Source organism: Neofelis nebulosa, chromosome 4 (assembly GCF_028018385.1).
Source record: "Neofelis nebulosa isolate mNeoNeb1 chromosome 4, mNeoNeb1.pri, whole genome shotgun sequence".
Lineage (NCBI taxonomy): Eukaryota > Metazoa > Chordata > Mammalia > Carnivora > Felidae > Neofelis > Neofelis nebulosa.
Genome location: NC_080785.1, coordinates 68,695,327 through 68,707,945, shown reverse-complemented (window position 1 = coordinate 68,707,945; position 12,619 = coordinate 68,695,327). Strand labels below are relative to the sequence as shown.

Below are 12,619 nucleotides of genomic sequence, written 5' to 3'. Positions count from 1 at the left end.
AGGATGACAGGAAATGTGGAAGACAGATGAACTCTAGAAGGTCTGTGTGTCATGTTGAAGGGTGTGAATTTTATCCTGGGCAGCTAGAAGACACATGGTCCCTAGGCAGAGAAGAGATCTGATCACATTTTACTTTAAAAAGGTGATCATGGCAGCCAGTGGAGGGGGTTGAGGTTCCTCAATAGTTCAGGGGAAAAAGTGACACCAGAAAGCAGCAGTGGATGGGTAGGAGGGGCTGGCCTGAAGGGACCTTTCAGAGGGAAAATGAAGGGGGTTGGTGAGTAATTGGAAGAAAGGGTGAGGAAAAGGAGTCTCAAAGGAAACAAATGGTGATGGCACACTCTCAGAGGTAGGGAAGAATGGACCAGGCAGGCTGGGAGCTAATGAAGATCACTGGGCTCAGCTTGGGCCTGGCTGGGTCTGATGCATCGAGGGGACATGTGGCTGGAGATGTCCAGTAGGCAGTGAGATGTAAGGTCTGGTGCTCAAGAGAGCAGTTCAAACTGGAGGCAGATTTAAGAAAAGCCAGTGTACAGCTGACTGTTGATGGCAGATGAGATTTCATGGAGCAGAGCCTTTCAGTCTTTTTTAAACTAGTGTATCCCCATACCCCCATTTGTTAAACATATTCTTTTCCATGTTTATAATCTAAAGACAATATTTTTTCACCCTCGATCCAACTTTACTATGATATTACATTAGCCTTTTCAAACTACAACCTCTCCCATCCCCCTCCTTCCTTTCATGGCTATCCCTTCCTGAGAGTTTAAAGACCAGGAGAGAGAAGACTGAGGGCAGACACTGAGGAATGCGAACATGTAAGGGACAGGTAGAGAAATAGTCTTTCTGAAGCAATTTTTGGCACAAAGTATTAAAACATTGAACTCTGCCATTGGTATTTGCCTCTTAAAAGAGTAGTTTGCTAATCTGGATGAATCTACAACTGACAGCTGTTTGGGGATATATTTGGTCAGGGAGAGAGCGTGGGTGGGAAGAAGAAAGAGGCCTTCTAAGAGCAGAATTTGTGGGAGAGCAGACTAGATTTGGCACCAGACAAGCCATCTCTGGCTACAAGGGTTCTGCTACTTGTTAGCAAGGTGACTTCAGGCATATGGCTCAAACTTTCTATCTGACTTAGCATGTCTTTCATTGAAGTATAGATAACAGTACCTCACGGGGCTATCGTATGGATTAACATGGAGTCTTGGTCAAGAGAGGGTTGTGGCCTACAGTCTGTCCCCTTCTCATTGCACCCTCTCCCCACCAGTTCTGCACTGCATGGGGCCTGGGCCAGCATTCATGTAGTGAACACCAGTCCTCAATTCTGAGCTCTGTCCAAATTCCCTGAAAACACTTTCCCCTTGCCCACCTTTTGGGTGGACCCATGCATACAGCTCAGTGCTGTCAGCTTTCCAAATGGGCCATTTAGGCAGGCAATTCTGGGATCCTGTGTGTCCAGAGTGTAATATGGGGGGGGGGGGCATGAGCTCAGGGTGTTCACTCTTGTTGGCCCTGAGGACTCCTCACCCAGGAAAGGGTACAGCTGAAGAAGTACTAAAGGTCCAGTGTGGGCCCTCTAAGGAGCCCCCAGGCATCTTACCCAGTAAGGGTGGTACTGATGTGAAGGAGCCTACACAGTACCGGTCACATACTAGATTCGCACTTAATGAAAATTCTCTCTTCCTTCATTCATCCTTCCTTGCTAGGCCCTTTTCTAGAATCTAGAAAGCCAAATCAGCAGAATGACACCCCCATTTCTAAGATCTCTGCCTCTTGGTTAAAAATCTTCTGCTCAATGGGAATGCAAGCTGGGGTAGCCACTCTGGAGAACAGTATGGAGGTTCCTCAAAAAACTAATTTTAGAACTACCCGATGACCCAGCAATTGCACTACTAGGCACTTATCCACGGGATACAGATGTGCTGTTTCGAAGGGACACATGCATCCCCATGTTTACAGTAGCACTATCAACAACAGCCAAAGTATGGAAAGAGCCCAAATGTCCATCGATGGATGAATGGATAAAGAAGATGTGGCATATATATACAAAGGAGTAATACTCGGCAATCAAAAAGAATGAAATCTCTAGTTCCATCCATTTGCAGCTATGTGGATGGAACTGGAGGGTATTATGTTAAGTGAAATTAGTCAGAGAAAGACAAGTATCCTATGACTTCACTCATATGAGGACTTTAAGAGACAAAACAGATGAACATAAGGGAAGGGAAACAAAAATAATATAAAAACAGGGAGGGGGACAAAACAGAAGAGACTCATAAATATGGAGAACTGAGGGTTACGGGAGGGGTTGTGGGAGGGGGGATGGGCTAAATGGGTAAGGGGCACTAAGGAATGTACTCCTGAAATCATTGTTTCACTATATGCTAACTAATTTGGATGTAAATTTTTAAAAATTAAAAATAAAATTAAAAAAATTTCTGCTCAGGAGATAAAAGCCTAACTTGGCCCCAAGCATCACCATACATCATTTCGTCTGCTCAGCATCCACATATCTACTCCTATCATAGCATTTATCAAACTGCAGGTGAACATCGTTTGCTTGTCTTTCTTTCTAATGGGCTGTGAGCTCCTTGAGTTCAGAGACAGAATCTTTTATTCTAGACAATTCCCCTGGCACCTACGTCAGAGCCTGACTCAGAATACATGTCCAATAAATGTCGGTGAAATGAGAGAACAAACGAATGGATGAAGGAAGCCAGGCCCTCTCCCCATGTTGGGATAGGAGGGAGGGTATAAACCAATGGGGAATGTTCCTCTGGGGATTTGACATACATTCTCCCTGCTACTCTGGGGGAGGCATTGATGTGCACACAGCTGTTTCATGCCCATAGGCATCTGGGGGTGTCTGACTTGTGGTGAGGAAGAGCAAAGAGGAAAAGGCAAACAGGCCATAAAAAAAGTATGTGTTCTGTTTGTCATATGCCCAGCTCTCGTGTCTTACCATCACCACCTAAACTCCCACCCCCCTACACCTGGATTCACTTAGCACAGCAAATAGGGTCACTGTCCTCAGACCATGACACACTGAACAATCAAAAAGAGGAAAAAAAAAAAAGAGAGAAGGTTCTTGTTGCTTCTCCACTCTAGGAGATGTAGTGCCTTCCAATGAGAAAGGAAGAAAAAGACTTTGCCACAGAATTTCTAAAACTTTCCCACCCCGTGGGACGTTAATGAGTCAGCTTTTTATTTGCAATGATGCGGGGAGAATAAGGAAAAGTTTGTCGTTGCCTCACAAGTTCTCTGGAATAAGTGAATCCGTACCTCAAAGTAGTCCCCATTTTGTGATGGCTGTTCTCGGAGTACTTCCTAAAGGAGCCAGTCAAGGAAACAGAACTCCCATTCCGGAACGTGAAGGATCACATAGATTAAAAGTTACCTGGTCGGGTGGCTTCTTTGAAACAGCTCACCTCCTTGTTACCATGTCTAGCAGGGGTCAGAGGGAAGTAGCGGCATATCCCCACGAGGCTGGGTAAGGGTTGTCTGATGTTATTTCTCCCTCACGCTCAGATCAGTTACCTCATGCCCAGTCAACACTGGGCTTGTAGCAGTGATATCATTTAAAAAGCAACTGGAGCTCTGCGTCCAAAGAATTCATGCTTCTGAAGCTAAAACATGAATGTAATAATTTTGCAAATGTAAACCCTCAATTACCCTCTAGGATGGATACTCACAGTAAGTCCTGCGTCTCCCTTTGGTCCTTGTAACCCCTACTTAGTGGAAGAAGAGTAACAGTCAGTGTAGGTTGGAACAAGCTAATGTATAAAATTACACTAAGACTTTAAAAATCACTTCTTGCCTGTTTCCCTGGAGATCCGGGCTCCCCAATTTCACCTTTATCGCCTTTCTTTCCCATAGCGCCCCGTTCTCCATGCTCTCCCTTTGTAATATAGTGAAAAAATAAGTATAGAACGTAAATATTAAAGCCAAACTCTAAAATTTGGTTCGTTTGCAAGCGGCATCTCTTAAAGACCTGTGGGGCTTGTTGATACAAATATACTACTGGAAAAAAATGGCAAGCATTATATTTATATCCCCCCCCACCCCCCAGGTACCATAATCTAATTCATGATGAGCCGGGGGTCTCAAGGTGAGGAGATCTTGAGTTACTATCAGATCGGCTGGCTACCTTCGGGAAGTTCAACTATTATAACATTCTAACCAGGGTCATCCAGTGTTTTCTATGTGGTATGTTGTAAGGATTTGTTCCTTTATCAGCTGGCTTTTAAGGATGAAAAAATGAGATTTTATGAAGTAAGCATGTTTATAGTTAGGAAAGGAAATGCATAAGGAACTGCTTTCAAATGGATTGTTTCCTCTGAGAGCTGTCAGGATGAATGACCAGTAGAAGTGTTCTTCTAAAGTTTATGTTAAGCTGTTGAGATCCTAAACCTAAGCATTTCTCTAAGACCCTGAAATGCTTACCTTCTGGCCAGGGAGGCCATGGCCTGTCATGCCTTTTGGCCCTGGAAAACCTTGAGGTCCTTGCTCCCCCTGCACACAATATAAAGAAGGGATCATCCCATTAATTTCCCAAGATAACTCAGAAAATTCTTTGGGTCATATATACACTTGCAGTTTCAGAACAGCCTTATAACATTATCTAAATTGCAGGGGAGGGGTGCCTGGGTGGCTCAGTCAGTTAAGTGTCTGGCTCTTGATTTTGGCTCAAGTCGTGATCTCCTTAGTGAGTTTGAGCCCAGTGCATCGGGCTCTGCACTGACAGTGCAGAGCCTGCTTGGGATTCTCTGTCTTCTTTGCTCTGCTCTCTGTCCCTCCCTCTCCCCTCTCAAAAATAAATAAATAAACATTTAAAAAAAACCAAAACAAATCTAGAGGGGACTATGTATGTCAGATTGGCTCGATTCTTTGCTAGGAAAAATTTAACTTCTGAATCTGGGGTAGAAGTGAAGGAGCTGATTTATAGCATTTGCCTATTTCTGTGTTGTAATTACTCCCACCTTGGCCAATTTCAAACTATGAACATTATATCAATCAGTTCACACATAACAAGCAGCTGTTATTTCAGTTGTGATATTAATGGTGATTTTTATAAACTTCTCTACATTTGTCTATATTTTTTGATATGCTAAAAGCATTTATTATCTTAATAATGGAGGAAATGAGGATATAACAGCATCTCTACCCAATGAATGTCAAAGAGCTGTTTATATAATTACCATATACTGTTAGTTCCAGCCCTGATAATTTTTTACCATGAATCTATTTATCTAAATTTAGTACCTCCTTAATTCAGAAAATAAAAATGTATTCATTTCAAGGACTTTAACTGCCCCCTCCTGCACCTTAACATTATCTCCTGTCCCCTGCCCCCTGCTCCCTAAACCACACAGATTTAAAGGGCTTTCATGATGTCGAGCATGAAACAGAATAACCCCTGTTCAGTATACAGTCATAGTTCTGATGCTGCTTAACTCTGAATCATTATTAGCAATGAGTCTGTGGCAAAGCTTTGTGGATTCTCCTGGTCAGGAGGTCCGGGGATTTCACCTGCTTACCTTGAATATCTTTCTCAAAGGTATACTGACCACACCTACTAGAACTGCTGGGATTCTTAATGAAAACCTCAGACTATAAAATGAGAATCAAGGATAGGGGTAGGAGTAAAATATGCATTTTGCCATGGCCTTCTAGGACTTGAGAGCCACTGCTCCAGAAGGCGAGATAGCTTGCTTGGAGACCATTGTAACTTTGAGTAGTGGCATTCCTCAGCCCCCCTTCCTAGCTCATTGGCTTTCAAGCTTTTTAAAATCAACAGAACCCTTTCTTTCAAAAAGTATTAATAATGAAATATTTCAGACACATAAAATTTATACTGAAGAAGGCAAACACTCACCTATATACCACCATATTAAAAAATGAAATGGTGCAGATAGCACTGAACCCCTGATGTACCCAATCCCATGCTCTTAACAAGAGGGGAAATCTTTTCTGAAACTGACATGCATCACTCATATCCATGTTTTTATGCTTTAACTACATATATATATTCTAAGACAATGGATAATATTTAACATTTTAAACTTCAAATAAGTGATATATTTATGCATTCAATTGTATTCTAAAACTTTTTAAAGCTTGGTTATTTATTTTGAGGGAGAGTGTCTGTGCTTGGTGAAGGAGCAGAGAGAGAGAATCCCAAGTAGGCTCCACACTGTCAGTGCAGAGCCCAACATGGGGTTCACATACACAAACCATGAGATCATGATCTGAGCCAGAACGAAGAATGGGATGCTTAACCGACTAAGCCACTCAGGCACCACACATCCAGTTTTTCTTAAAAAAAATTTTTTTTAATGTTTATTTATTTTTTGAGAGAGAGAGAGACACACACACAGTGTGAGCGGGGGAGGGGCAGAGACAGTGGGAGTCACAGAATCCGAAGCAGGCTCCAGGCTCTGAGCTGTCAGCACAGAGCCCGATGTGGGGCTTGAACTCATGAACCACTAGGTCATGACTTGAGCTGAAGTTGGATGCTCAACTGAGCCACCCAGGAGCCCCTCCAATTTTTATTTTAAATATCAGCATTATCTGTTGGAAATTTGTCTGTGTACCTATACATAGTTCTAGTTTGTTAATTTTCTCTGCTGTACAGTACGCCATTAAATAACTCAACTATAATTTATTCATTACCTAGTGATGGATATGGTTGTTTCCAATATTTCCCAGTTACAAATAACACTTCAATAAATACGCTCTTATATATCTTTGCATACTTGTACATATCCCTAAAAGGGAACATTTTCATTAAAACAAATCTTATATAGAGGGTACAAAATAAGATGAATATAATTGGAGACTCCTTTTGAAATACGCGACTTTTGTTGGACCCAAGACTTGGCTAAACTTCTAGGTCCTTTTCATCTCTGCCATGTATTTCTAAATGCAAGGCAGGTATGGGGTTACAGTTTTGCCTCCTCAATTCATCTCCAGAGGACTTAGACCAAGTTCCTTACAAAGGTCAGATTGCAGAGAACTCATTTGCTGAAGGTCTTTTTCATCTTGGTAACTGTTGAGCCAAGCACAGTGCTATGGTAGAGTGGGCCCACAGTAAGGCTTGTGCGTCTCAGGCCTGAGGACACCCACCCCAGAAGAAGGAGTGGTGCCTCTGTTCGTTTTGTTGGTTGCTTCAGTGGTGATAGGAGACAGGCAGAGATCGCTGGTCTTCTATACTCCATTCACATTCAAGAGAGAATAGTCTTTTCTCACCCAGGAAATATGGTGGTATTGAGAGCCCTAGAACCTTGGATAGGGATTGGTGCCACTTAAATAAGCCTGAGACAGTAAATCCACATTCAGATTCAAGCAGGAGAAAGGAGAGGAGAAAAATCTGTTCTGTTTCTGAAGACTGCACAGCTAACACAGGTCTGAAGAGGAATAGACAGGAATATGTGGAACACAGACCAGCCTCATTACACTTGCTGAAAAACGTGCTCTAAGAGTGGATGTGCAGCCTCATCTTGAATATGAAGGATAGAAGGGTCTGTCTACATACAGACTGGGTGGCCAGCTCACAGAGTCATAGGCAGGGTGGTGGGAAGATGCCTGCCTGAGATTCTACCATTCTCTGTTCTAATTAAAAAGAAAATAAGAACCAAAAGTTATATGAAATGTATCATCTTAAGACAGGTGTGTCGGTAAGGGATACTTTGGCATAGATTAGTTTTCTCATATTTTTTTGTGGGCGTGAAGGAAGACATCTTTATTTGACCAGGTAACTGGTTGAAAGGTAGCTTGAGGGTGTCAGGAAGATGCTTGAGACCGCTGCGACCTGAGTTGGGGGGGAGGGGGTGGTCAGGAGGTTTCCTAGCCAGGTGGAAGGGGATTGAAGGTTCATGAGAGAACACTAGAAGATCTACAGTCGGCTTTGTCCCAGCCCTGAAGGACAGAAGAGCACGGAAAACACAGCAGCTAGGACTGGGATATGATAGCAAATTATCACTGGGAATTGCAGTAGATGAAGTGGGTCCAGAAAGAACTTGACACCTTTCTGACAATTATTCAGAATAATTATGTCTTTTACAACTTTTTGGATCCTATGACAGCTAATATAGATGTCCAATAGATGTTTATGACTAACTAGCTTCCTTTAAGAAATTACACAATTTCCTAGCAAACTTAAAAGCTACTGTGGCCTCACTGCCAAGCCCTGAGGGAAAAACCTCAAAGTAGCCTCTAATCACGTCAGGATCAGTTCCGTGGTCAGGAATTTATTTTGCACTACTTCACCTTATAGATATTTTATATGTAATTGTTAACACTGTAGCTATTCCAGGCAGCTGGGTTTCCCTATAAAGAGGCCCCTTTTTTCCCCCTTTTAATTATCAGTTTACCTTCAAAATACTTGAAATCTTCCTATAACTTTCAGACTGTACTATCTGGCTAGCAGCAAGAAGACCTCTTAATTTGGCAGAGGTGAATGCTCTCCAGTCATCTGTGTTTTTCCTTACAAGTCTCAGGAAAATGATACACAATTATATCAGCCTGGATCAGATGCAACTACAGGAAAGAACCTGTCTATCTGAAGGTGTCATTAAATCCAAATTTCAAACCCAGTTTCTCAACCACCATATCTCAGCCTTAGATTTTCATTGTTCAGATATTTAAGGTGCAGTAAGAAAAAAAAATCAAACTCACGGATGATCAAAAACTATAAAATGAACTTCTGGCTTCCTTTTAGGGAAATTTCTAGAAACTAGAAAAGGCTGCTTTCATTTTTAAATCCACAGTAAAAAAAATGCTAACTAATCTATGAAAGCACAATTTTTTCTCAGAGCATCATAGACCTGTGGTTGCAGCACAACCACCTAGCTCAAAATCTAAGGAAACAAAGGATCCTCTAAGGAGAGACAGGGCACAGGTAGTTACTTAGCTGTTGGAGACACCAGATGTCATACAAGCTGGTAAGAACTTAGTGAAAATTCTTAACCAATGGCTGAGTGTGGGCTAGTGTAAGAAGACAGGACCTCTGGGAGCTCCAGACGCAGGGGAATTTATACCCACTCTCTCATGAGCTCTTCGGGGGCCTCACCAGTGCTCATGAGAGAGACTGGGGACAGGGCGAGTCCCAAAGCTTCCCTAGTGGTGCAGCCCCAGGGGAAGGAAGCAGGTAACCCCTGTGAAAAGCACAAAGCCTCTTGTGGGACAAAAGTCTTAAGCTTCTGGGGGAAGTACAGCAAATGCTGTCACCTTTAGGGCATAGATGACCCATGGGAGCTGGAGGTAGGAAATAGAATAAAACTTGCAGGCATGGGTCCCAGATCTTTGGAGATGTCCTAACTACTTGGAAAGGGTCAGGAAACCCTCTTCATTAGAGGCCTCTTATGCATTTGCTGGAACTTGTAAAACTGTACACTTAAAAGGTAAGTAATAAGATTATAAATACTCTTTTACTAAACAATAAGAAGAGTCTTTTAAAAAGTAAAAAGAATTAATAGAACACTTGGCGAAATGAATAGGGTCTATAGAGGAAATAGTGTAGCAATGATAATTTTTTGATGTTTATAATTTTACTGTGTTATGTAGGGGAATGTAGTAAATATTGATAAATTTTGAAGGTAGGGAGTACAAGATCAGTCAAGCCGGCCTTTGAATGAAAAGCAGCTTGAAGAAAGAAAGCAGTATTAGTTTAAGATGTTGACTTAGTGGGTAAATGGCAGAGTTAGCAAAACATGGTAACCTGCCTGAATAGTCATCTAAGTATTTGGCCTCAAATCGAGGAACCATTCTGTATTGAAAGGGATTATTTTCTTAGGCTTTAATGAAATGGCTAGTTCACTTTAGATGGAAAATAGTATTTTCCTGGTGGCCTACAGAGTACATATAATTGCTCAGAAGGAGCTTATCTAGGGGCGCCTGGGTGGCTCAGTTGGTTAAACATCTGACTTTGGTTCAGGTCATGAGCTAACAGTTCATGGGTTTGAGCCCCATGTCAGGCTCTGTGCTGACAGCTCAGAGCCTGGAGCCTGCTTTGGATTCTGTGTCCCTCTCTCGCCCTGCCACTCTCCCAGTTGTGCTCTGTCTCTCTCAAGAATAAATAGACATTAAAAATAAAAAAAAGAAGAAGAAGGAGCTTATCCAGGGACCCTGTAGAACAACCTAATGGTCTGGCATTTTGGCACCTCTCTCCTTCCACCTAAATTCCAAGCATAACATTCTTCTTTTACAACTAGCAACTGCCAATTATTTGTGTGTCTACATGTGAAGGACTGAGCCAGGTTATCAGAGAGCTAGACATATTCTTATTTAATCGCTATAATAACCTGGGGACAAGTATATAAGTGATAAAACTGAGGCTTTGCAATTCTTCCCCATCACCTTGGATTGTATTTGATTTCACAGCAATGCTTTCTTTGAACAGTAAATCTCTCCAAAGGTGGTTCTCCCAAAGACTCTGATTTTCTTTGCTCAGTTCTGTCTCGGCACAGACTAGAAGCTAAGCAGTTTCTCCATCTCCAGCCTGAAAATTAAGAGCCTCCAGCTTCTTCAAATCCTTATCTTTGTGGAATTGAACTCCTTTAACTTAGTATCCCATCTTGATATGTTAACATTCCCTAACATGGGCTAAGACAGCCTAATGCTTGTCCCACAAAGCAGCCCACTTGGTTGGGAATACAATCAGTGCTTACATTATTTGTGATCAGGCGAGCCTTCTGCTGGAGCATAGCCCAGGCTCACCTGGTACCTGGCCAGAATATCATCCTAATGGGCCTAAATGGAACAACATGGCTTCATTATACTTGATTTTCATTCAAATGGTGATTGAGTCCCATTGTGTCCCATGAGAGGCAGAGAAATGGTTTACTTTTTATAGATTCAGGGACTGATTGTGAATCTGTTCCTAAAAATGGTTTAAAACCTGCACCATCTGTTCCTCCCCTCCTCTCCATGGCCCGCAATTCAGGGTCTTTTTTTAATAATCTAAGAAGTGTCAGCCATGTACAGCAAGGGTTTTCAAAACAGCTCCAGTGGAAACTTCCATGAGTTGGACCAAAATGTTGCTGACGTTAATATTGATGGCTATATTCATTTCCTATTGTTGCTGTAATGAATCACCACAAATTTAGTGGCTGAAAACAACATAAATTTGTTCTCTTACTGTTCTGGAAATCAGAAGCACAAAGTCAGTTTCACTGGAATGAAGTCAAGGTTTCCCCTGGAGGCTCTGAGGAGAGCATCTGTTTCCTTGACCAAAAAGTTCTAGTGGTCACCTGTATTCTTTGGCTTGTGGTCCCTTCCTTCATCTTCCTCCACTCCATCCCTGTGTCCACCATCACATCACCTCTTCTGTAGTCTCTTCTGCTTCTGCCCCCCTCTTATAAGGACACTTATAATCAGACTGAGGGCCCACCCAGACAATCCAGGATCACGTCCCCACCTCAAAATGCTCAACTTAATCATGTGTGCAAAGTTTCTTCTGCCATAGAAGGTAATATTCACAGACCCTCAGGATTAGGACATGAACATCTTTAGGGGCCATTATCCAGCCTACCCATTGGCTTTTTCCCTATTCATGCAAATATGTGTATATGCAATTTAGTTTATACTCTAGAGGTGCTAAGGTAACATTTGAAATACCATAATCAGTGGGCCATACTTTAAAGACAGGTGCTTTAACACTTACTCCCTGAATTTGCTCCAGAGGGATAATGGAAACAATTTATCCTTGGGGAAATAAGAGGTATTCAAGACCTGTCATAGCTAGGAATGTTGTGCAGATACCTTACTCCTTGCACGAATGGGGTAGAAGAATCAGCCAAATGCTTTGGTAGGGCACCCTAATTCTAGAACTCATTCAAAACAGGTGCCTTCAACCCTCATCCCATAATGAAGAGTCCCTTCACTGATTTAAAAGGTTAAGTGGTCCAATCATGAGAATATGGTTGTATTTATCTTAGAGAAATCATTTTATGCAAAGTGCTTGTCAAAGTGCTTTAAAGAAAACCAGAAAATTGGAAATTGGACCAGGCTTCAGTGCATGTTTTTGTGCCTCCTTATTAATAGGTAGCAGAACATTAGGTAGAATTCTATCTGAAACTTGCTTTCATTAAAACACACCATCCGATAGCAAAGGTAGTCTAGGAGGAAGCAAGTAACTCCTACCAACCTCTAATCTTCAGGGGCTACTGATAGTCATCAAAAAGATTCTGACAAATTTAAATGTCCAAATTGGCCTTGTTCAGTTCACAACACTCATAGCCAAATGTGCTCAATTTGGGCATATTTCCCTCCAATCCTTTCTCTTAAACTTTTAGTCCCTGCTTCCATTTTTCTGTTTATATCTGCCAGCAGATGTTAACAGAGTTGAACAATTAGCACATGAATATTCACAAATGATCTCAACAGTCAAGCCACCAAACTGGACTGTTTGATTGCTTTGTGGACATATGTGCTCCCGGTTATGATTCTCTATCTGACTGCAGAATTGGTCCTATTTTCCAATAATAAAATTGTTCTTAGCATAAATGTCAGAATTGAATACATTGATAAGTCATAGTGCAAAGACCCTCATGGCTTCAAGGGGCTTTGCTGGATCAACTCAATTGTACACATTAATTTTGTCTGCCTAAGTAGCCTTCTG

At 41.9% G+C, this 12,619-nt stretch overlaps 1 protein-coding gene across 1 annotated transcript in view; it reads right to left on the bottom strand.

Moving 5' to 3' along the window:
• The window catches only part of COL28A1 (collagen type XXVIII alpha 1 chain), a 176,495-nt gene that overhangs the window by 22,828 nt on the left and 141,048 nt on the right, over positions 1-12,619 (bottom strand). Inside the window, exons 28-30 of the mRNA XM_058724995.1 lie at positions 4,444-4,512; positions 3,818-3,898; positions 3,693-3,728 (exon numbers count right to left, since the gene is read on the bottom strand). Of these exons, the coding sequence (XP_058580978.1) occupies positions 3,693-3,728; positions 3,818-3,898; positions 4,444-4,512 (186 nt within the window). The remainder of the gene's footprint in view (positions 1-3,692; positions 3,729-3,817; positions 3,899-4,443; positions 4,513-12,619) is intronic.